We start from the raw sequence: 25583 nt of genomic DNA, 5'->3' as shown, positions 1-25583 counted from the left end.
AATGTAGAGATAATCCCTGATGATTGCATAATGTGCAGTATGATTGGCATCTCCTCAGATAATGAGGTCTCCACATTCACTTGCAGCAAGACTTCGATTTTGGATAATAATTAGCAAGTGAAGTTTGCACCAAAAATGGTAGGTAATGACCTCCTCATTTTTATACCTCTTTTCCTTTGAAAGGAAGGCTAACATTCCATTTGCCTTCCACATTACTCAATGAACTTAGATGCTAGCTTTTTGAGTTATGCATTAGGAGCCCCTGTATTGCAGCTTTTTGGAGTCTTTCCCTATTTAAATAATATTCAGCTCTCCTAATTTTCCTGCTAAAGTGCATAACCCTACATTTTCCCACATTATATTCCATCTACCAGTTTTTTTTTGCCACTCATTTAACCTTTCTACATCACTCACAACTTGCCTTCTCACCGATTTGTGTATTAACTACAAATTTGGTGATTATATATTCACTTCTATCATTTAATTTGTTGTAAACAGTTGTGGCCCCAGCACTGATCCCTGTACCACTCCACAAGTTACAGGATTCCACCTGAAAGTTCCCCCCACCCTTATCCTTACACATTCTTTCTATTATTTGGCCAAACCTCTATCTATGCTAATACCCAACACCTTGGGCTCCTAAGTAGCCTATTGTGAGATACCTTACCAAATTCCATTTGCATTTCCAAATATATTACATCTACTGGTTTCCTGTGTTTGATACCCACTCAATAAATCTAGTGAATTTGTCAGGCATGATTTCCCTTTGGCAATTAATCTCAGTTTGTCTAGTCATTTAGCTTAAGTAACAGGGTTTCTTGGAAATGCTGTTTTAACATTTCTGAGAGAAAATGCTCCTAACCACTATAAAGAAAACCAAGTCACCTACACAAAAAATAATTAGATGCATAGAGATGTACAGCACAGAATCTAAACCTTCAGACTAACTCATCTATGCTGACCAGATACCCTACATTAATCTAGTCCCATTTGCCAACATTTTTATCTCTACTTTAGACCCCAACTCCCAAATAATGATATAGAGCAAACCTTTATTACCTAGTAAAGCAATCCTCTATCCAAGTTAATATGTTACATCATACACCTCAAGTTCTTATTGTAGAAACATTTGATATGCCTTCTGCAAATCCAAGTATAGTACATCCACCAGTTCCCATTATCAACCATTGTTTGTTACTACCTCAAAAGAACTCCAATAAGTAAGTCAAATATGATTTCTCGTTCATAAAATCACTCTTCCCGATTGCTTTGAGACTTTCAAAATGCCCTGTTGTACCTTTTGAACATTAGGTTCTAGCATTTTTCTAATGTCAGGTGTTAAGCTAACTGGCCTGCTACTTCTTACTTCTGTCTCTCCAGTTTATTGAAGAGGAATCTCATCCACCGATTTCCAATCTAAAAGGGACCTTTCCAGAATCTAGGGAAGTCTGCAAAATTAATCTCCATCTCATTAGTCACTTATTTTTTGGGTGACTTCTACAGTTGGTCATCTTTTAAATGTAATGACTTTTGCAGTATTCTTTCCCTGGCAATTTTAGTTTTTTAAAGGTCCTCCCTCTTTCACATATGGTTTACAATTATTTCTGATGTAATCTGTAACCTTTATACTGAAGACAGGGACAGAATATCTGTTCGAGGAATGTGCCATTTTCAGATTCTCCATTATCAATTCTCATACTCACTTTTGAGAGGACCACTTACTTTACTTACTCTATTCCTTTTGAAATACCAGTAGAAAATTTTGATAATAAAAAATTTAACTTGGCTTTCTCCTGTACGCTAATTTCTCCTACCTTCTTAATCTTTCAGTCATGTTTTGATATTCTTTGAAATCTAACTTCTGACCTACCACTAATCTTTGTGGAATTGTATGTATTTTTTTCAATTTGATACGCTATTTAACTTGCAAAGTTAACATGGATTCCTTTACTCACTGGAATGTGTATTTTTAACCATTCTGAACTCTCTCAAAATGTCTGCTGCTGTACCTCTACTGACCTAATCCTTAATTTGCCAGAGATAGTAAGAACTGCAGATGTTGGAGTCAGAGATAACATCGTATGGAGCTGGAGGAACACAGCAGGCCAGGCAGCATCAGAGAAGTAGGAAAGTTGACATTTCAGAATGGGATCCTTCTTCAGAAATTAATTTGCCAGTTAGCTTTTGCCAAATCAGTCTTGTTGCATTCATAATTGCCCCAAAGTTTAGTAGACTTGTATTTACTCTTCTGCACTTCAAACGGAATGTGAAATTAAGTGTCATAATCATTGCTGCCTTGGGGTACATTCACTATGAGGGTTATTAACTAATTCTGTGTCACTGCACATTAAGAGATCTACTACAGCCTGTTCTTGGAGAATTAGAGGTAGAAGTAGAAATGAGCAATTCTGTGGGGATGCAAAAACTGGCACATGAGGATGTAAATTAAGTCAAAGATTGGTTAGCAGCTAGGCAAGTGGTGATTGGAAGCCTGGATAACTTGCGTTCATGATGAGTAGAACCTTAGACACTAGAACAAATGAACTAGAAATATCAAATCTAAAGGTGACAAAGCCAGGCAGATGAAGGTTTGGTAGCAGTGTGGTGTTAACAGAAAAGGTCCAGGTGTTGCTTTGTAGGTGGAAGTAAACAAGCTTGGTGATAAACGATTACGGTTTGAGAACATGATCCCTCTAAGTTTTTAGTTTTCTTTGTATGGGGCAGTACAGTGGCTCACTGGTTAGCACTGCTGCCTCACAGCGCTAGGAACCTGGGTTCAATTCCACCCTCAGGCGACTGTCTGTGTGGAGTTTGCACATTCTCCCCGTGTCTGCGTGGGTTTCCTCCCGGTGCTCCGGTTTCCACCCACAGTTCAAAGATGTGCAGGCTAGGTGGATTGGCCATGCTAAATTGCCCATTGTGCTGAGGGATGTATAGATTAGGTGGGTTTTAGGGGGATGGGTCTGGGTGGGATGCTCGGAGGGTCAGTGTGGACTTGTTGGGCTGAAGGGCCTGTTTCTACACTGTAGGGATTCTATGATCTATGATCAAAGACTAACGAGGCCATATGGAACCACAGGAGATAGATGAGATTCTAAATGAATATTTTGCATCTGTATTTACCATGGAGAAAGACATGGAAGCTAGGGAACACAGGGAAATAAATAATGGTGTCTTGAAAGGTGCTGGAGGTCTTAAAATGCATAAAGGCAGATTAATCCCTGGGACATGACCAAGTGTATCCAGAGCATTGTAGAAAACTATGGAAGAAATTGCAGAGCCCCTAGCAGAGATAATGGTGTCATCGATAGCCACGGGTGAGGTGCCAGAAGACTATATGGTGGTGAGTGTTGTGCCATTATTTAAGAAATCCTGCAAGGAAAAGCCAGGGAACTACAGACTGGTGAGCTTAACATCAGTGGTGGGTAGGTTGTTGGAAGAAAATCCAAGAGACAGGTTCTACACATATTTGGAAAGGCAAGGACTGATTAGCGACAGTCAACATGACTTTGTGCGTTGAAAATCATATCTCACAAAACTTGATTGAGTTTTTTTTGAAGAGGTGACCAAGAAGATAGATGAAGGCAGAGGGGTGGATGTTGTCTACGTGGACTTTAGAAGGCCTTTGACAAGGTTTTGTATGGTAGACTGGTTAGCAAGGTTACATCAAACAGAATCCAGGGAGAGCTAGCCATTTGGATACAAAAATTGGCTTGAAGGTAGGAGATACAGGGTGGTGGTGGAGGGTTGCTTTTTGACCTAGAGGCCTGTGACTAGTGGTGTGCTGTAAAGATCAGTGCTTTGTCTGCTGCTGTTTACCATTTACAAGTGACTTGCATGTGAATACAGATGGCATGGTTAGTAAATTTGCAGATAACACCAAATTTGTTGGCGTAGTGAACAGTGAAGAAGCTTATCTCAGAGTACAACAGGACCTTGATCAGATCAGCCGAGGAGTGACAAACCTAATTTAGATAAATGAGGTGTTCCGTTTCAGTAAGACAAATTATGGCAGGGCACATTTAATGATAAGGTCCTGAGAAGCATTTCCAAACAACAAGATCTTGGGGCGCAGGCTCATTGTTCCTTGAAAGTGGAGTCGCAGGTAGACAAGGTAGCAAAGAAGACATTTAGTAGGCTTGTCTTTATTGGTCAGTACATTGAGTATAGGAATTGGAATGTCATATTGCTCAGTACAAGACACTAGTTAGACCACTTTTGGAATACTGAGTTCAATTCCGGTCTCCCTGTTATCGGATGTTGTCAAATATGAAAGGATCAGAAAGGATTTACAAGGAAGTTTTCAGGGTTGGAGGGTTTGAGCTACAGGCTATTTTCCCTGGAGTGTCAGAGGCCAAGGGGTGACTTTGCAGAAGTTTATAAAATGAGGGGCTTGGATAGGGTGAATAGTCAAAGCCTTCTTCCCAAAGCAGAGTGTCCAAAACTAGAGGGCATAGGTTTAGAGTGAGAGGAAAGATTTAAAAGGGACCTTAGGAGCACCTTTTTCACGCAGTGGGTGGTGCATGCATGGACAAGCTGTCAGAGGAAGTGGTGGAGACTGGTACAATTACAACATTCAAAAGGCACCTGGATGGGTACATGACTAGGAAGGATTGACAGGGATACGGGCCAAATGCTGGCAAATGTGGCTAGATTAATTTAGGATATCTGGTGGGCATGGAAGAGTTGGACCAAAGGGTCTGTTTCTATGCTGTACAACTCTAGACTCCATAAAAATGGAATCAAGTTTGATAGTCTGAATATGAGCTCAATGCAGAAAAAAAATTCTATGAAGCTTTTTTCAACATCTGCAACCAATCAAGTAAAACGCCAAAATATCTTGTGATAAACCTGATTAACTAACTACCAACTGAATAACTAAGTACTATATTCCTCTGTTACAAATTACCATTTTTTAATAGCTTAACTGTACAATCATGCAGGTTTATTTCAATATGTTTAATGCACTAAGATTTGTAAGGATATAATTTGAATGAAATTTGTTCAGTGAAAGACAGGCATGAAAATGCCTATATACTTATCATTAAACAAGGAAAGCAACTTTTAAAAGCTGGGGGAAAATAGGAATTCATTTCTCAAAATTTATTAACTACGTTTTCTTTCCCAGATTCTTTTGACACAGACTCAAAAATATGCTGGATCTTATTCTGATTAAGATGATAATGACACATGCTTGGACATAGGATAGCATGAACCACTAATTTAAATTCTCTCCACAAAACATACCAAGTGTACGATGAACGAGAAGAATGCATCTCCTTGCAGCCTTGTTTCAACATGCAATTATTGTTTCAGATTAATACTTGATATGCAAATGAGAAACTGCCACAGTTTTGTAATTACAAATCTCTCTTCAAAACAAAACTTCACGTAAATGTATAAAGAACACAATTTTAGAATCTAAAATGACCGTCTCTTTAATATTCCTACCCTATGTCAAAGCTGCAAAACAAGCTGATAATTCAACTTTTGCTTTAACTCAATTATTCATCTCATGCATATAATTCAGTTTATTAATAGTGCACACGGATGGATATTTGTCATGCAAGTGGAAGTATGCAAACAACACAAGAAAAATAAAGACCAATACTGTCCTCGCAATACAACTAGCATGAAGAATATTTTCTTTTAAAAGCTAAGCTAATCATATTCAGAAAAAAACTAAACTGAAAACTGATTAAATCAATTTGCCCAATTGTGTTTAAAACAGGCAAACTCAATCTGATGAAATGTGTTAATGAATTCAACATCAGAATCACTGTTCAATACTTATAAGTTACACAGCTGCATTTATGAAATAAATAAGAATTTTAATTTAAGTTATTTTTATTCATTCATAGGATGTGGGTTTCACTGACTAGGCCTGCATGACTTTCCATCGTTAATTGTCCTAGAGTGGTGGACATGAGCCACATTCTGGAATTGCTGCAGTCCACGTGCTTAGTTTCACACACAGTGCTTTAAGGAGGGGAGATCCAGGGTTTTGACCCAATGACAGTGGAGGAATGAAGAAGGGTTTCAACTGAAGATCAAATGAGACTTGGAAGGAAAATTGCTGGTGATGTTATTCCCATGGGTCTGCTGCTCTTGTTTAGAAGGTGCTGTCAGAGGAACCTTACTGAATTGCTGCAACACATCTTGTAGACAGTACACACTGCTGTCGCTGTGTGAGTTACCATTAAAATGATGAAAGAAATTCAGATCATGTTTTGTTCTGAATGGGGTCAAGTTTCCCAAACGCTGTTGGGACTGCACTCATTCAGGCAAGTGGACAGTATTCCATCACACTCAACTTGTGCACTGTAAGTACTAGGTAGGCTGGAGGTTAGTCACTTGTCCCAGAATTTTCAGCCTCTGACTGATTATTGTAGTCAGTGCTATATGATTGGTTCAGTTTCTGCATCATGGTTATTGGAGGTGATGGCATAGTGGTATTATCACTAGATCATTCATCCACAGACTCTGGCAATATTCTGGGGAGCCGGGTTTGAATCCTGCCATGGCAGACTGCGGAACTTAAATTCAATAAATATCTGGAATTAGGAGTCTAATGATGACCATGACTCCATTGTCGGTTGTCAGGTAAAACTCATCTGGTTCACTAATGCCCTTTAGAGAAGGAAACTGCTGTTTGTACCTGGTCTGGCCTGCATGTTACTCCAGACATGCAGCAATGTGGTTGACACTTAATGCAATTACAGATGGGTAATAAATGCTGGCCTGGCCAGTGACAACCACATCCCGTAAATGAATGCATATTTTTAAAAATCCCAGGAATTGCGATAGTTCAGTGCCAGTAATGGTAATACTGAATGTTGAGCGCCATTCGTGATTCCTCAGATACTGACGCAGTCCATGTCCAAATGCAGCAAGAGCTAGAAAATATTCAGGTTTGTGCTAATAAGTCACAAACAATAACAATCTCCAACAAGACAGAATGCAATTAGTAACCTTCGACATTGAGTGGCATTACCATTGTTAACGGTGGGGGAATTCAGCAATGGGGTCACCATTGGCCAGAAACTGAACTAGATTAGCCAAATATTGGCTAAATAATATTGAGTTACTCACCTCCTGACTCACCAAAGCCTGTCCAGAAGGCACAAGTCAGGAGTGCCCTGGAATACTATCCATTTCCCTGGATGAGAGCAGTTCGAACAACATTCAAGAACCTTAACATCATACTGGACAAAGCAGTCTGCTTCACTGGCACCATCTCTACAGACAAGCACTCTCTCCACCACCGATGCTGAGTAGAAGCACTGTGTATCTCTACAGGATGCACTGCAGAAATTAACCAAAACACTTGAAACAACACCTTCCAGACCCACGGCCACTACAAGCAAGAATGACAAGGGTCAAAGATACATGTGAACAGCACCATTTACGAATTCCCCAGCAACCACTCACCATCCTTACTTGGAATTGTATCACTATTCACTCAGTATCACAGGGTCAAAACCTGACAACTCCCTCCCAAAAAGCATTTTGAGTGTACTTACATCAAATTGACAACAACAGTTCAAGAAGGCAACTGCTTGAGGTGGTCATGAGCGAAGGATGGGTAACAAATAATGGCCGAGCAGGCGGCTGCCAACTTGCGAACATTTATACTTACAAACAAGATACTATTATTAATATTAATTCAAATGAATGAAGTGAAAAATGAAGTCACTGTTACTAATAAACAGTCCAAAAATATCACGCATCAACTACAGCCCTCAGTACCTTTAATTTATTTAGATTATATTCAGTCAAAAATTTGATCATAAACCACACTGGGTCATGTTACTTACAAAAATGAAAAACTATTTTATTGATCAATTTTAATTGAAAACGCATTGCAAAGCACTTATCTGCCACATGATTTCTAATTAATAACTCAGCCCAAAAACCTTGTTGTTCTGAGTGGACTAGTTATCGTTACCTGCACATGAAATGTAAAATGTACTATACACTGTGACTATAATTTGTTTGCAGAGGACAATTTCCCGAATTCTCATTACAATAATTTTTCGGTTCCTGTACATATGCTAACTAACACCTATTAAAAATGCACAGGCAGTAACCTGGTTACCAATGGGATCTCATCTCGAGCATATTCAAAGTCGATTCGTAGACAAGTTGGAACACAATACAATATAAACTAGCCGTCTGTAAGCAGAAGAAAATGTTCATATCGGATCTTTAGAATTAATATAGGACCTTGTTTGTAAGTATAAATGTTCGCAAGTTGGCAGCCACTCGTTAACAGTTTAATATTAAATGAATATGATGCCACCTAGTGGAAAAAGTCAGAAGTCACATGACACCAGGTGTAGCCCAAAAGGTTTATTTGGAATCACAAGCTTTCATAGCCTAGCCCCTTTATCCGGTGAAGCTTGTGATTTCAAATAAAACTGTTGAACTACAACCTGGTGTGTTTCTTTTGACTTTGTCCACCACAGTTCAACACTGACACATCCACATCATGGCTACCTAGTGGAAAATGCCTGATTAAAAATCAACTGGAGCAATAACTGTGGCCATAACTATAAAACTGAAATGATTTAAGGGCACTATACATTCTAACCTTCCATACCAAAACATTAGAATATTAAACCAGCATAGAAAATCTGCAGGAGCTGATGACAGCCATTCAAATTCCAGTGTGTCAAATTCCAACCAAGAAAAGTTCTCTTATTTTCCAGGTCTTTCTCCATAACCTTTCACCGCATTGCCAAGTTTTGTTTTCAATATAATGAAAGCCTCTGCCTATAATCACTGTTTCATATAGTGAATTCCAGATACCCATCAGTGTCTGGGGAAAGAATTCCTGAATTCTCCTCTCATCTTTCTGCTGGTTACTTTAAATCTATGCACTCTGATTATTGATCTCTGTCACTATCCAGCTGATGTAGGACACTCAATTTTCTCACCTCAATTAAATCAGCCTCCTCTACTTCAAAGAAAAATCAACAACAGGCTAAGTAAGCTCTCAAAATTCTGCAGTTCTGATAAGTCCATATAGATTTCCTCTGTACATTCTGTAGTGCAATACTTTCTGTAGTGCTATAACCAGAACTATATATACCAAGCTCTAGCTGAAGCCTAAACTGTGTTTTATATAAGGTTCCAGAATGGCCTCCATGCTCTAAGCCTCAGCAAATAAAAGGTAAGCATGCTATATTTTTAATGACATTAACTACCGGTTCTCCTATCTTCAAGGGCCCATGGACATGCACTCTGATGCACCCATGTCCTTCTACCTTTCAGCATCCTTACATTTATTGTGCATTCCTTTGTCTTATTTGTCACTGCTCAAATGAAGACCTTGCATTTCCATGAATCGATTTCCATTTACCAAATTTTTGCCCTCGTCATTCATTATCATCTTTCTGCAGTCTACTATGAATCAAAACCCAACAATTAAGTTTAAGTGAGATACCAGAAAAAGCAAGAGAACTAGTACTGAGGCCACCCCAACCCGAATAGAAACAGCCTTATGTCACAAAAATACTAGGGGACCATTATCTTTTGCTTCCTGACACAGAGCCAATTTTAGGCCCATCTTGCTACTTTCTTCAGATTCCACAATCCTTTACTTTTTCTACATAGAACAGTATTGAAAGTCTTAAAAATGTAACCTATTTCAAAGGTGTCATCATTGAATCCTTTGAGAAGGGAACAAGAAAAGACAATCAACACAATTTTTCTTTGACAATGACCATTGAGTAATCTGCACCTAAATAATAACTTATATTATTTGAAAATTCATCCAGTAATTGCCGATCACACAGGGGTTTAAAAACTAAGTAATTGGGAAGAATGAGTCAAGCATTTAAACGTACCTTACATTTTCATTTTTACAGTCAATCTTCTTGCCTGGTGAACAACCAAATTAGAGAATTTTTATGTGAGAAGGCACATAACACTAAAGAATTGACTGGGACCAGACAGAAGTCCATGGAAGTATCAAACAGACTGGGCAAACTCCAAACACCTCATCTGTCTGATCTAATCTGCACTATATTTGGAACAGTCTGCACTCAAACTCCAGATTTATCAGCCATCTCCGAATCCTCCAAACCAGTGGCAGCAAGTCATTCTCCATTCCAAAGATCTGTGTAAGGAGAAGCTATAAAAAGCAGGAAAGATAAAGAATAACTGCATATCAAAAGGCTGATTTTGGTGTGATAAGGCTCTGAACCACTTTATCATGAAGGTTCCACAGGCAAATCCTCAGTACGTGATGTTAACCTATCATGATCCCAACATCAGCAGAGAACTTTTAACTGGCCTTTGTATCTCCTGGCTAAAGAGTAAGAGTGAAAATTCAGCCAATACTCCTAATCATTCCATGGTTACTGCTGATACAATTTGTTTCTGCAAGTATCAAGTGATTAGCCTGCTGATCTTCCTATTTCTCCACCCAAAAGCAAAATAGCCCACCACAGACTTCCCCCATTTGCAATGTATGATTTCTAAAGGAGCTTTCCAAACATATAATGCCATACTTCAGCATGTCAAAGGGGCTAGGAAAGGGTTAATGAAACAAATTTTCAAAATAAATCATCTGAAGGAAGGTATTTGCAGGCATAATTTCAGTTGGTTTATCCAAACGCAACAATGAACATTTAACAAAAAAAAACTTAATTTCTGCACAATCTGTTGCTTAGTGCAACATTTGTTCAACAACTGTCAGAATCAGTTTTGCTTCTCTTTTCAATACCAGAAAACACTTGCAGATGCATCATGTTCTGAGATTCAGTGGGCCTAAATTGTACTTTCTTTTACATTTGTGGTTGTGTGCACTGTTTCATAAGTAAGAGAAGATATTCAAAAGCTATGTGAGAATCCTATAAAAAGTAAAGAAAGATGCTAAATGTTCTAAAAGAGTTGTATCAGTTTCAGAAGTTTTATTTCTTTTTCTCTGATTTAAAAAAATTTGCCTGACTTTTCTTAAGAGCTAGGTGGCATTCATATTTGCCAAAAGCTGTGGCTCTCTTACTTGGTCAAAATTTGCATATCAACTCGAGTGGGTACTACATTTCTAACTAGGATAACAAATATAAAAAGAATAATGTCTTTTGTTCACAAAGAAATCACATTGCACAAAAAAGTGCTCTTAAAACCACTTGTTAAGAATTTATATTTCTGCTAGTAACGGTAGCTAAAATTTTGAAAAAGCAGATTGCTGCTTCTGTAACTACAGATGCAGCAATGCAAGGGACGCGTAGGAATACAAGATCTCTACATACAAGTGCTACAAAAGAACATATTCGGAAAGGAGGTTGCTGTCATCTGGGAGAGTGACACAAAAATTAATGGGCTGGGGAGAGTTGGCAGAGAAGAAACGTATTTACAATATTACATTGTTCTTGGTGATAGGTGATTAATCTGTCATACAAGTAACTAATTAATTGCTCAGTGCTACAATGTCATACAGTTATACAGCACAGAAACAGGCCCTTCGGTTAAACTAGTCCATGCCAATCATAATCCCAGACTAAACTAGTCTTATCTGCCTGTGTCTGGCCCATATCCCTTCAAATATTTCTTAATAACTCTAAGAAATCTCAAAGTAAATCTAGAAATAAGCCTGAATCTCAAGAGCAAATGTTCTGACAGGCTTCAACAATGATCTCATAAAACATAGACCTGATGTATTCAGAAACAATCTGATGATAGCACAATACTCAGTAACTTACAGTTCTGGAATCAACCAGAAACAGTAGTACATACAGCAGAAAATCCAACAAAGCCAAGTCAGTCCAGTGAAAAACTTTGATGTTGCTTTACCAATGAACTCAATCAGTGAAATCAAATCAGTTATTATGAAATGAAAAAGAAAAATCAGATACTGCCTCAAAGTGAAGTTGGGATATTAGCACCTTTCTGCTGAAAATGCTCAACCCTCCTTGCTCTAAAGTTTCCATTCTTCCATATCACGTACTAGCTTGAAACCAGAAGCGCTGCATAAAGGTGCCATCTGGTACAGTAACTACCTAATGTATATTCAACTCTGTGTATTGTTCAGTTTTTGGAACAATCCCTGAGAATAACACGCTACAAAAATTGATGAACTATGTTTTGCAGCAAATTTAGGATTACTTTAAGATTTCTCCAGTTCGGTTAGCCCCTCAAAATGAATGAAATTAACAGCCATTTAACAATTATATTTCAAATAATCTCAGATTCAAGAGATAGGAAGTGAATCAGTATAGTAGCATTTGTCCTTAATATCCTGGAGGAAACTTTTCCCACCTATTCTGTGAATTTTTGCACTATTGTTTAGAGGACTTGGTTAAAAATAGTAAACAATCGTTTAGGAAAACATCAAATTTGGAAGAAGGAAATGTAATTCTGGAACATTCTGCTTTATGTTAAAACTAACACAGGAAGATGGCAACATCTGCAACACAGTCAGCAAAACATGCCATTCATAAGAGATTGTGAACTAAGTACCATTTTGTAAGCCCATCCAGAGTTGTTTATGATCCTTTTTCTGCATCTCATTGATTACTTGACTTTTGTGCTTTAAGGCATCAGCTTCCTTAATGCAAGACATAAAATGAGCTTCAACAGCATCTTTTGTGAGGCAATGAAGAAGTTCCGATTCAGGGAAATTCTGGAAAAATAGAAAACATAATATTGTGCTAGGTGAGCAAGCGTACAATCAACCAGCACAGGGTAATAAGAAGAAATTTATCTTCAAACAGATAATACTGTTTGACAATGCTGATAACCCAAAACGATAGCCACAGTGGAATGGCAGAGCAAGCTGAAATTGTCAGATGGCCTATACCTGCTCTAATTCTTCCCCCCGCCCCCCCGAACAGAGTTGAATGCAGCAGTGACTCGAAGTTGGCCTTATTTTGAACACATTCCTGAAAATGAGTTGAAATATGATAGAATATTGCAGCACTACTTTTAAGGCCTTGTATTTATTAAAAACATAAACAAACTTTACTGTTGTTGGCTCAGTGAATATACCTAGTAACTAATTAAGCTTTTCAGAATTACTCAAGCCTCAGCATTGGTCTATGCAGAGTTATCGTTCATGTGGACCTATGAAAAGGAATGATTTAGTCGCAACTCAGAAATCAGGTACAAGTCACACTCAACTGCTGGAACTTCAGTCACTTGCTGTAAGTGGATGTAAACATACACAAAAGACCGCTTCATTAAACAGTGTAAAAAGAAACAATGTAACAACGTCATATTAATCACTTATTTTCACATTATCATTTAGAATACATTACAAAGTACAAGAGTAAACAGTGCCGGATACAAAATTTAACTTTTCAAACATACTAATTTTTAAATTAACATTTAAATATATAGAGGAACAGAGCTCCTGTATTGACGTGACACTGGTCACAACAGGATGTCCCAAACAGTGCTTTTCAGCCAATGAAGTATATTGACATGTTGTTAGTTAAGAAGTATCTATAATTTAGAGAAACATGACAGTTAACTTACACACAAGGTACAAGACATGCTGACCTAAACATGCAAATAGAGGCTTCAAAATTATGACAACACACATTCAATACTGAACTGATGGGTTCAAGATAATTATTTTCTCTTATTTACTTTATAGCACCTAAACAGCTTCAAACCTCCTCTCCAGTTCCTTCAACGCAATTATTCCAACATACTGAAGAATTGGCAGTCATGTTATTCACCATGTAATGACCTTTTCAAGGAATCAGAAAACTTTAAGAGACATTTGGATAGGTACATGAATAGGAAATGTTTGGAGGGATATGGGCCAGGGCCAGGAGCAGGCAGGTGGGACTTGTTTAGTTTGGGATTACGTTCAGCACGAATGGTTTGGACCGAAAGGACTGTTTCCATGCTGTATGTCTCAATGAAAACAGGTGTAGCTAGATCCCAGCAGTTCTTCCTTTATTCATTCAACATCAAAAGGCTAACAGGTTTAGGGTACTCAGTCATACAGAACATTATGGATGTTCATGAAATCAATATTATCTTGCCCTATTCCTCCGATCAACATAAATTAAAAGGCGTACGAGTTACAATATCTATCAAAAACATGGAAACAGTATTTAATAAGAGGTGGTGGCGTGGTGATGCCACTGGTCTAGTAATACAGCAAACCAGATTAAAGTGTTCTGGGGACATGGTTCAAATGGTGAAATTTGAATTCAATAAAATCTGCAATTTAAAAACTGGCAAGTACGTAAGAACTTGGAGCAGGGGTACGCAATTCAGCCCCTCAAGCTTGCTCCGTCATTCGATCATGGCTGACCTCACTCTGGCCTCAACTCCACTTTCCTGCCAGGTCTCCTTAACACTTTTACTCATTACTAATTCAAAAAATATCGATCTACCTACTCCTCAAATTTAATCAAATTTACACAGCAACTGTGTAACCATTGTTTATTATTGTAAAGACCCATCTGGTTAACTAACATCCTTTAAGCAAGGAACTCTGCTATGCTTACCTGGTCTGGCCTACAATGACCTCAGACCCAGAGCAATGTGGTTGCCTCTTATGTGCCCTCTGGAATAACTAGAAATGGGCAACAAATGCCAGAGATAGCCACAGTACACACAACTAAAATTAAATGATGTTGATGAAAGGCCCTCACAAACTGCTTTGCCACATTGTGATATTATAACAGTAACCAATTTCAAGTAGCAAATACTTATGAAGCACAAAGAATCTTGAAATGCCCCTTTTTAAGCAATTATTCAACATATTTCAACATGTTGAAGACTGCAACAACTATTATAGTTCATGTGCCTGCAAAGACTGTCACCAAAATGGAATGGATCTCATTTACTGTGTTGCTGGCCTGAGTTTCCACTGCACAGTGGAGATATGGCTATTTCTTTGCCCTCAGCAGAGAGATTCTAGTAGAGTGATCCCAGCAAAGGGCAACCGTTACCAGCGTCTTCCAGAAATCTTGGAAAGAATTGCTCGATTGTAACAAATCTGAATACTGCTGAAATTACATCAAGAAGGCGAATGCAATGCTGGTCTTCGTATCTAGAGGACTGGAGTATAAGCTCACAGAGGTTATGCAGCAGCTATACAAAACCTTGGTTAGACACCACTTGGACTACTTCAGCAGATTTGGGCATCACACCTTAGGAAAGATATACTGGCCTATTGGCCTTGAAGGGATTCCAACAAATGGTACCTGGACTTCAGGGGTTATGTGAAAGGAGAGATTATGCAAAAGGAGAGATTATGCAAAAGGAGAGATTATGCAAATTAGCCTGCTTTCTTTAGAATACAGAAGGATCAGGGATGATCCTATCAAGTCTTCAATACATTAAGAAAAGACAGGGTAGATAAAGATAAACAATTCTACTGGTTGGGGATTCTTGGACTGGGGCATAGTCTGAGAATTGGGGCGAGACCATTCAGGAGAGATGTTAGGAAGCACTTGTACACATAAAGGTTGGTAGAGGTTTGGAATGCTCTTCCACAAACAGTAGGTGCTGCTAGATCACTTGTTAATTTTAAATCTAAGAGTTTTTTTTATTAAGGGATTTTGTTAAGGGATATGGGCCAAAGGCAAGTATATAGATTAAGCTACAGATCAGCCATTAGGTCACTGAATGCTGGAACAGGCTCAAGGGTCTACTCATGTTCTTATGCTCCTAACCATGTTGTAAAAACATTCTTACTTGCGCTCATCAGGACAATCATAAGAATATCCCATCACAACAATTTATAGTATAAGGTAAAAGATGCTGACTGGTTGGCAAGTTGACTCTGATTTTTTCTGTGGCAATGCGTCGGCCAAAAAAACAAGAATGTTAGACTCACCAAGTTTCTAGGTAATTCAAAAGGCCCAAGGCTTGGAAATATATCCCATATGTTTGCAGAGAACAGGTCCCTGCAAATCAACGTATGTCACTTTTAGCAAACCTACAGTTACACACTGGCTGATTCATTTAAATTGATTGGTAATGTAGCAATTACCACACACCAGTTAGGTATATAAATTGTAGCTCCCAACTGTTGGCTGATTGAATCAAACATGCTTACAGGGACTTCAAATGGTAGTTTGTTTGCTCATAATAAACAGAGAAGACCATGCTGAATCAGCCTGCACTCGCAAACCCAAAAAAATGTGTATTGTTAAATGTGATTCCATATCTGAGCAGCACTTGCTAAGCAATCCTGAATGTTCTCATAGGTACATTAACAACTAATTTAAGATGATCAGTTGAGCTCACAACTTGGCTCATTTACGCATTTTTTAAAAATTCATTCATGGGATGTGGACATCATTGGCAGCCAGAGTTATTGTCCATTCCTAGTTGCCACTTGAACTGACTGGCTTGTTAGGACTATTTCAAAAGGCAGTTAAGAGTCAACCACATTGATGTGGATCTGAAGTCACATGTAGGCTAGACCAATTGAGGACAGCATATTTTCCTTCCCTAAAGGGAGATTGTTTTTATGACAATTAACAACGGTTCCATGGTCACCATTAGACCAGGCTTTTCAAGTTCTATCTGCCATGGTAGGATATGACCCTATGTCCTGAATGCCTTGCTTGTCTCTCTCGAATACTAGTCCAGTAATAAAACCACTACGCCACCAACGCCCCATGAAAAACTTGGTCAAATTAGTAGGTTTTAAGCAGTATCTTAAGGAAAAGCTAAAGAGGAAGAATAGTTTGGACTGAAAATTCCTGAGATTAGGGATTAGATTTTAACACAGGAATAAGCATGTTAAAATGAAGATTTTGATGAATTGAATGTCAATATGGCAAGTGAACACAACTCAAAGGGTGAATGGGACCTAGTGTATATTAGGACAAAGGCAAAGGCAGAGATATGGATGAACATAGGTTTGCAGACAGAATATTGGCTCATGAGTCTAGAATGGTTTTCACAAATCCTAGTAAGCAACTTTCCAGCCACTCTGTTTCACATTGCTGTAACATCTGAAATTTGCCACAGCTTTGCTTTAAACCAACTATCAAAGCATTATGACCCAAAGTATTATAATAGGTAAAATGTTACTTGCAAAGATTTCACTATATTGCTGATCATTGATATCTATCAAATTCATATGAATTGCTGTAATAAACATTAGTTTGCATGAAAAAGATTAAAACACAGTTTGTACTATGAAGCTTCAAGCTGACCTGCCTTTAAAAGGCTCTTTGCTTGCAATATCACAATTTTAACACATACTAGGTAGGTAGCAAAATTACCTTAAAATGTACTATAATGTTCCATGGTAGTGCGGTGTTCGATGCATGAAGGTCAAAAAGTAACCCAATTGGATAATGCCTAACAAAAAAAAAAGGAAATCTGATTGGTCGTTGAAATATGAAGAAAAATACTCTCGGTAATTTCATGCCCTGAAAATTAAAAGCTGTTTACAGAATATTTGTAACCACATTTGAGTAAGAGGGCAAATTAACTGTTTACATCTGGTGTTTTATTAACACAACCACCAGATTTTTTTTTGAATCATTACTCACCGACTGTCACCCCTATTTTTCTCATCAACCTGTTCGGAGATGTTATTACATGCCTCTGGAGCAGGTGGGATGTGACCCCAGGTCTCTCAGTTCAGGGGTAGGGACATTACCACTGCACCACAAGAGGGTACTTCACCAACCTTTAATACCAAAAATGGGTCAACTTCTCAGTTACAATGTAATAATACATAAATTCATCGAGTGAGTACTTTGGAAGCAAAGTCTGGTACAGTACATCACTTTTGTCTGAAACATTGGGCTGTTTCTTCATCATTAAAATAAGAACAATCTGAGTTGAAAAGGCAATGGAAGTCTGGAATTTTCTTCTGCAAACAGTCTCTGATGCTGAATTAATTGTTAATTTTAAAACAGGGATTGACATTCAGGATGGCAACCTGTAACTAAGTGAAGTGCACAGGAACCAGTGCTGGACCACAATTAATTGCTATATTAATAATGGGATGAGGAAAATGAATGCACTGAAGCTAAGTCTGCAGATGACAAATTGTTAGGAAGGTAAGTCAGGGTGTTAAGCTAACAGAGTTTGGACAGGAATATCGACAGGTTAAGCAACAGTGCAAAAACCTTGCAGATGGAATATAATGTGGAAAAATGTGAAATTATGCACTCTGGCAGAAGATATTGGAACTGAATATTATTTAAATGGAGAAAGACTGCAGAAAGCGACAGAACAGAGGGATGTGGGTATCCTCATCCACGGAAAACAAAAAGCTTGCATCCAAGATCACTAGGTGATAGGGAAGGCAAATGGAATCCTTTATTTCAAAGGAATGGAGTATAAAAGTAAGGAGATTTTGCTAAAACTATTCAAGGGACGAGTCAGACTATAGCTAGAATACTGTAAACAGTTTTGGGCCCCTTATCCAGGGAACGATATACTGACCTTGGAAGCAGCCACAGAAAGTTCATTATGCTGATAACAGTAATGGAGGGACCATTTTACGAGAAGAGGTTGAGTAGTTCTGGCTTGTACTCATTGGAATTTAGAAGGGCGAGAGACGACCTTATTGAAGCACACAAGCTTCTTCAGGGACCTGACAGATGCAGAAAGCTTTTCTGATGAAGGGTCTAGGCCCGAAACGTCAGCCTCTCTGCTCCTATGATGCTGCTTGGCCTGCTGTGTTCATCCAGCCTTGCACCTTGTTGTCTCGGATTCTCCAGCATCTGCAGGTCCTACTATCTCAGATGCAGAAATGTTCCTTCTCCCTGTGGGAGGGCTTAGGAGTGGAAGGCATAATCCCAGAATAGGGGGTTGCACATTTAAGACAAGGGAGACCTTCTCTCAGAGGGTAGTGATTCTGTTGTACTTTAAATGATGTGACATTGACAGATATATGGAGTCAGTCATCGATTAGTCAGGCTCTCAATTCTGCTATACAGACTCGAATGTTAAATGGTTTATGTTATGTTATGTAAGATAACAAGGTGTAGAGCTGGATGAACACAGCAGGCCAAGCAGCATCATAGGAGCAGGAAGGCTGACGTTTCGGGCCTAGACCCTTCATCAGAAATGGGGGAAGGGAAGGGGGTTCTGAAATAAATAGGGAGAGAGGGGGAGGTGAATAGAAGATGGATAGAGGACAAGATAGGTGGAGAGGAAACAGACAGGTCAAAGAGGTGGGGATGGAGCCAGTAAAGGTGAGTGCAGGTGGGGAGGTAGGGAGGAGATAGGTCAGTCCAGGGAAGACGGACAGGTCAAGGGGGCGGGATGAGGTTAGTAGGTAGGAAATGGGGGTGCTGCTTGAGGTGGGAGGAGGGGATAGGTAGGAGGAAGAACAGGTTAGGGAGGTGGGGACGAGCTGGGCTGGTTTTGGGATGCGGTAGGGGGAGGGGAGATTTTGAAGCTTGTGAAATCCTCGGCCTGCTGTGTTCATCCAGCCCTGCACCTTGTTGTCTCGGATTCTCCAGCATCTGCAGTTCCTACTATCTGTGAAATCCACATTGATACCATTGGGCTGCAGGGTTCCCAAGCGGAATATGAGTTGCTGTTCCTGCAACCTTCGGGTGGCATCGTTGTGGCACTGCAGGAGGCCCAGGATGGACATGTTGTCTGAGGAATGGGAGGGGGAGCTGAAATGGTTCGCGACTGGGAGGTGCAGTTGTTTATTGCAAACCGAGCGTAGGTGTTCTGCAAAGCGGTCCCCAAGCGTCCGCTTGGTTTCCCCAATGTAGAGGAGGCCACAACGGGTACAGCGGATGCAGTATACCACATTAGCAGATGTGCAGGTGAACATCTGCTTGATGTGGAAAGTCTTCTTGGGGCCTGGGATGGGGGTGAGGGAGGTGGTGTGGGGGCAGGTGTAGCACTTCCTGCGGTTGCAGGGAAAAGTGCCGGGTGTGGTGGGGTTGGAGGGGAGTGTGGAGCGGACAAGGGAGTCATGGAGAGAGTGGTCCCTCCGGAAAGCAGATAAGGGTGGGGAGGGAAAGATGTCTTTGGTGGTGGGGTCGGATTGCAGATGGCGGAAGTGTTGGAGGATGATGCATTGGATCCGGAGGTTGGTGGGGTGGTACATGAGGACGAGGGGGACTCTTTTTTGGTTGTTATTGCGGGGACGGGGTATGAGGGATGAGTTGCGGGAAATGCGGGAGACACGGTCGAGGGCATTCTCGACCACCAAGGCGGGGGGGAGGTGGAGTTGCGGTCCTTGAAAAACGAGGACATCCGAGATGTATGGGAGTGGAATGCCTCATCCTGGGAGCAGATGCGGTGGAGGCGAAGGAATTGGGAATAGGGGATGGCATTTTTGCAGGAAGGTGGGTGGGAGGAGGTGTATTCTAGGTAGCTGTGGGAGTCGGTGGGCTTGAAATGGATATCGGTTTCTAGGTGGTTGCCTGAGATGGAGACAGAGGTGTCCGGGAAGGAGACAGAGGTATCAGAGATGGTCCAGGTGAACTTAAGGTTGGGGTGGAAGGTGTTGGTGAAGTGGATGAACTGTTCGAGCTCCTCGTGGGAGCACGAGGCGGTGCCAATACAGTCATCAATGTAATGGATCAAGAGGTGGGGTTTAGGGCCGGCATAGGTACGGAAGAGGGATTGTTCCACGTAACCTACAAAAAGGCAGGCATAGCTTGGGCCCATGTGGGTACCCATGGCCACCCCCTTTGTCTGTAGGAAGTGGGAGGAATTGAAAGAGAAGTTGTTGAGGGTGAGGACGAGTTCGGCTAAGCGGATGAGGGTGCCAGTGGAGGGCGACTGGTCGGGCCTGCGGGACCGGAAGAAGTGGAGGGCCTTCAGGCCATCTGTATGGGGAATGCAGGTGTATAGGGACTGGACATCCATGGTAAAGATGAGGTGTTGGGGACCGGGGAATTGGAAGTTCTGGGGGTGATGGAGGGCGTGGGTGGTGTCACGGACATAGGTAGGGAGTTCCTGGACCAAGGGCGAGAAAATGGAGTCAAGATAGGTGGAGATAAGTTCGGTGGGGCAGGAGCAGGCGGAGACAATGGGTCGACCAAGGCAGTCAGGTTTGTGGATTTTGGGAAGGAGATAGAAACGGGCATTGCGGGGTTGGGGAACGATGAGGTTGGAGGCCGTGGGTGGGAGGTCACCTGAGATGATGAGGTTGATGATGAGTTATTTATGTTCCTACCAGTCAGAGTAACCAAACTAGAGAAAATCTGTTGGATCCCAAACATGCATGGGTGTGGAGCGAGTGATGAAGAAGTCAGTCTGGAAAGGAAGCTAGGTTTTTACTGTCTGGGACAGAGAGGGGAGTTGCTGGGAGAAAATAAAGTCATTTCTTTTTATTTCTTATTACAGGAAACTTTAGTTTATCACCAGGCAGCTGTTTCTCATAGTGAAAAGAAAACAGATTACAATTTCAGGTATAAGTACAAAACATACACGATGACTTTCCAAACACAGCATGACTTCCCAAACACAGCATGACCACCCACCCCTCCATCCCAACTTCTGATGAAATTGTTTGGCAACACCACAAATTACACTATTTTGTCTTGATCATAAAATCAGGAACCACATGTCTGAAGGATCTGAACAGACTAGGCAAGGAGAAACTGTTCCCACCCACAAAAGAATTGACAGAGCACAGATTTAAACTAACCTGCCACAGAAGCAAATATATTGGGGCGGGGGGGAGCATTTTCACACAGCAAGTAGTTGGGGTTTGAGGTTGGTAAGGTCAGTTTGTTGGATGGCTTTTTTACAATGCAGAGTGATGTCGACACCATAGATTCAATTCCCGCAGTGGCTGAGGTTGCCAAGTATGACTCTCCTTCTCACCCTCTCCACTTGCCTGAGGCGTGGTGATTCTCAGGTTTAAGCCACTACCAGTCATTTCTCACTAATGAGAGGACAGCCCTAATGTCTGGTCAGACTATGGTACCTTATCCTTTAGTTAGGGTCTGGAATGTAATGCCTGGAAGCATGGTGGATGAATGTTTACTCAAGGCATTCAAGAGAATATTAGATACTTACTTAAATAGAGCCAATATGCATGATTATGGAGAAAAAAAACAGGAGATTTGTACTAAGTCAGAGTGCTCTTTCAGAAGTATGGTGCAGACATGATGGGCTGAATGACCTTCTTCTGCACTGCAACAATTGTCACAATTTTGCCCTCACCCTGCTATATTTCCTACGTGAAGGTCCCAATTTCTGCTGACTGGAAGTCAAGCAGAGTCACTCATCTGTGAAAAATAAAAAGCCCAGTTCAAGAATCATCCCCTAAACAGAATTCATCCATTACAACCGCTTGAATTATAACCAGTCGTTGCAGTGAAACACTGCAAGAGCTACAATCAAATTGTCAAAATAACTCGCATATCAGAGTCCTAATTCCAACTGCAAAGGTCAATGAAATCTTGTCAGGTGTCACCAATCTCACAAGCTTCTCTCACGTACCATATCCTCTGTCCAGCAAGTAGCAAGTATCCACCAAGTACAAATTTGCACTTCATGTTTGGAGCTAAGTGGTGAACACCTGTAAAGTAGGTCAACCAGCCTCCCCACCTGAATGATGCAAGTAAATTATCTGCAGAACATACATCAGAATGTTGTATTGTACCAATAGCTACAAAAGCACTTTCTCTTCCAACCTGCTCACTAGTTTCCAAACCTTCCATCACAAAACACTACGAAATAATCTACGTAGCTTTATTTTTGTCATCAATTACCAGTTGGCAACATGCCACACTTCACCTATCATTCAGGTCACAGCCTACCACGAAGTGACACACACTAGTTACATTAATGATTCAACATAGCTTGTTTTAAATATATGCAGTGGTTGGTATGCTTTTTCTTCAATGTTAGAATCTGAAGATGTAACATTTGGCCTTCTTTCCAATTACATAACCAATTGGGTCAATAGGCTGAGGAGTGGTAGACGGAGTTTAATTTGGATAAGCGTGAGGTATTGAATTTTGGTAAAATCAACAAGGACAGGCCTTGTACAATTAATGGTAGGGCCCAGGGTAGTGTTGTAGAACAGAGAGACCTAGGAATTCAGGCACATAATTCTTTGAAATTTGCATCATAGATAGACAGTATGGTTAAGAAGGTATTTAGCACACTTGTCTTCATTGCTCAGACCTTTGAATACAGGAGTTAGGATGTCATGTAGAGGTTGTATAGGATGTTGGTAAAGCATCTTCTGGAGTATTACGTGCAGCTCTGGTCACCCTGCTATTGGAAGCATATTATTAAATTGGAGAGGGTGCAGAAAAAAGATTTACCAGGGTGAGGAAGGGTCACCGGATCCAAAACGTTAACTCTTGATTTAATCTTCACAGATGCTGCCAGACCTGCTGAGCTTTTCCAGCAACTTCTGTTTTTGTTCCTGATTTACAGCATCCGGAGTTCTTTCGGTTTTTACCAGGATGATGCCAGGAATAGAGGGGTTTGAGTTATAAAAATAGGCTGGGAATTTTTTCACTGGAGCATCGGAGGTTGAGGGATGACCTTATGGCAGTTTATAAAATCATGAGGAGCACAGGTAAGCTAGACAGCAAGGATCTTTTCCCTAAGGTGGGGGAGTTCAAAACTATCCGAGGGGCAGGTTTTTCACACAGAGGGTAGTGTGTAATTGAAATGAACTGTCAGAGGAAGTGGTTGGTGCAGGTACGGTTACAACATTTGGACAGGTACATGAATGGGGATATGAGGTAAATGCAGGCAAATGGGACTGGTTTTGTTTGGGAAACTTGGTTGGCATGGACACGTTGGACCGAAGGGTCTGTTTCCATGCTGTATGACTCTATAACAGTGTATTCTTGAAGTGGGAGGAGAAAGATTTAAAAAGGACATGAGGGGCAATTTTTTGTTTTGACACACAGAGGGTAATTTATGCATGGAATGAACTGCCAGAGGAAATGGTTGATGCAGGTAACGTTACAACATTTAAAAGATATTTGGATAAGTACATGAATAGGAAAGGTTTACATGGATATGGGCCAATCGCAGGCAGGTGGGACTACTTTAGTTTGGGAACATGATCAGCATGGACAAGTTGGGCTAAAAGATCAGTTTCCATGCTGTATGACTCTGACTCTCAGATCTTGAGGTAAATTGTATTCACATACAAAAGTCATTATTTGAGAGATTTAACCAAATTTGATTAACTGGCTACAGAACAAGTATTGGACAAATGGTTGTGAACGTAGAGTTAACTGCACAACAATCCGCAAAAATCAACCCTAACAAAAGGTTATCTTTGCTCATTATTTGTACTGCCATAAGGGGGATGGAGACGTCTTATACTGCTTCAGAGCAGGCATAATCCAAAAACCATTTTTTAAATTTATTCACAGGATGTGGGCATCATTGCGCAGTTACTGCCAATCCAAATTTCTCCGTAGAAAGTGGTGACGAGCGGCCTTCTTGAAACACTCCTATTCCATGTGGCAAAGGTACATCCACAATGCTGTTAAGGAGGGAGTTCCAGGATTTCAATCCCGCAAGTACAGAAAAGGAAGTTAGTTTGAAGTGATAGATAATGTAATATTAAGACATTTTTGGGGGGGTGGGGGCTACGCCTTATGTTTCCATGCATCTGTTGCCCCGATTTTCTGGGCTGTAGAGGTTGGGGATCTGAAAGCAATTATCAAAGGAGCTTTGGTGAGTTGCTGCAGTGGATCTCATGGATGGTGTCTGAGGTAGAGGAAATAAATGTTGAAGACAGTGGATGAGGTACCAATCAAGTGGGCTCTGCCCTACAGTGAGGTCTTAGGACAAAAATGAGTTACCTCCGAAATCCACAACAACTTTCCATTATAATCTGGTATGATGCCAACTAGCAGAGTTTTCCACCCCAATTCTTACTGACTCCAGTTTTGCTAGGGCTCCTTGGTGCAATCCGGATTCAACTGAATGTGGTCTTTATGTCAAGTGCAGTCACTTTCATCTCAAATCTGTACTTCATTGTTTTTTTGTCCTCATTTGGGTGAAGGATGCAAGGAGATCTGAAAATGAGTGGCCCTGACAAAATCCAAACTGATCAGCGAGCAAGGAGGTTATTGTTAAGCATGAGCCATTTAACAGCACTGTCAATGATCCCTTTCATTTCTTTACTAATGATCAAAAGCAGTCTGATAGGTTGGCAACTCGTCGGATTGTACTGGTCCTGCTGTGTGTGTACAGGACAGACTTGGGCATTTTCCAAATCTGTGTACATGCCAGTATTTTAATTATATTGGGCCAGGTTAGCTAATTTAATGCTCATTCTGGAGCAACAGTCATTTTAGTACTATTGGCATAACCTTTGGAGTATCTGGTACATTTGGCATTGAAAAACTAGAAACAAATAATGCTGATGAAATGTTATCAACCGAGATGTCCATTTTGGGTATCACTTTCCAAAGGTGCTGTTTGACCAGCTGAGTATCCATAGAATTTTGCATTTTATATTGGCCATGCTTGCGTTGTACGTGGAGCGATTTCTTGGTGCTTGACACTCTAGCACCATCTAGTGGCAAACATGTATACATATACAATGAGATAGAACTTGCCAATGGGAAAGGTTGGTATATTGTGTTTAAATGCTCACACACTCAGGAGGTTGTTTAACCTTAGCAGTGCATTGGCCTAGACTATGTAGTCATAGCCAGTCACTTCGA

General features: G+C 40.4%; 1 protein-coding gene across 5 annotated transcripts in view; it reads right to left on the bottom strand.

The window, feature by feature from the left end:
* Positions 1 to 25583, bottom strand: part of atg5 (ATG5 autophagy related 5 homolog (S. cerevisiae)) — a 138484-nt gene that overhangs the window by 92536 nt on the left and 20365 nt on the right. For all 5 annotated transcript variants that reach the window (XR_007262091.1, XM_048596831.1, XM_020526525.2 and 2 more), the window contains 2 exons: positions 17214 to 17292; positions 12469 to 12631 (listed from right to left, as the gene is read on the bottom strand). Coding sequence is in view for 4 of the 5 variants with exons in the window: in XM_048596831.1 (XP_048452788.1) it covers positions 12469 to 12631; positions 17214 to 17292 (242 nt within the window). In the remaining variant the exon portion in view is untranslated. The remainder of the gene's footprint in view (positions 1 to 12468; positions 12632 to 17213; positions 17293 to 25583) is intronic.

Source organism: Rhincodon typus, chromosome 5 (genome assembly GCF_021869965.1).
Source record: "Rhincodon typus isolate 14 chromosome 5, sRhiTyp1.1, whole genome shotgun sequence".
Classification (NCBI taxonomy): Eukaryota; Metazoa; Chordata; class Chondrichthyes; order Orectolobiformes; family Rhincodontidae; genus Rhincodon; species Rhincodon typus.
This window is presented reverse-complemented; position numbering and strand designations above follow the sequence as displayed.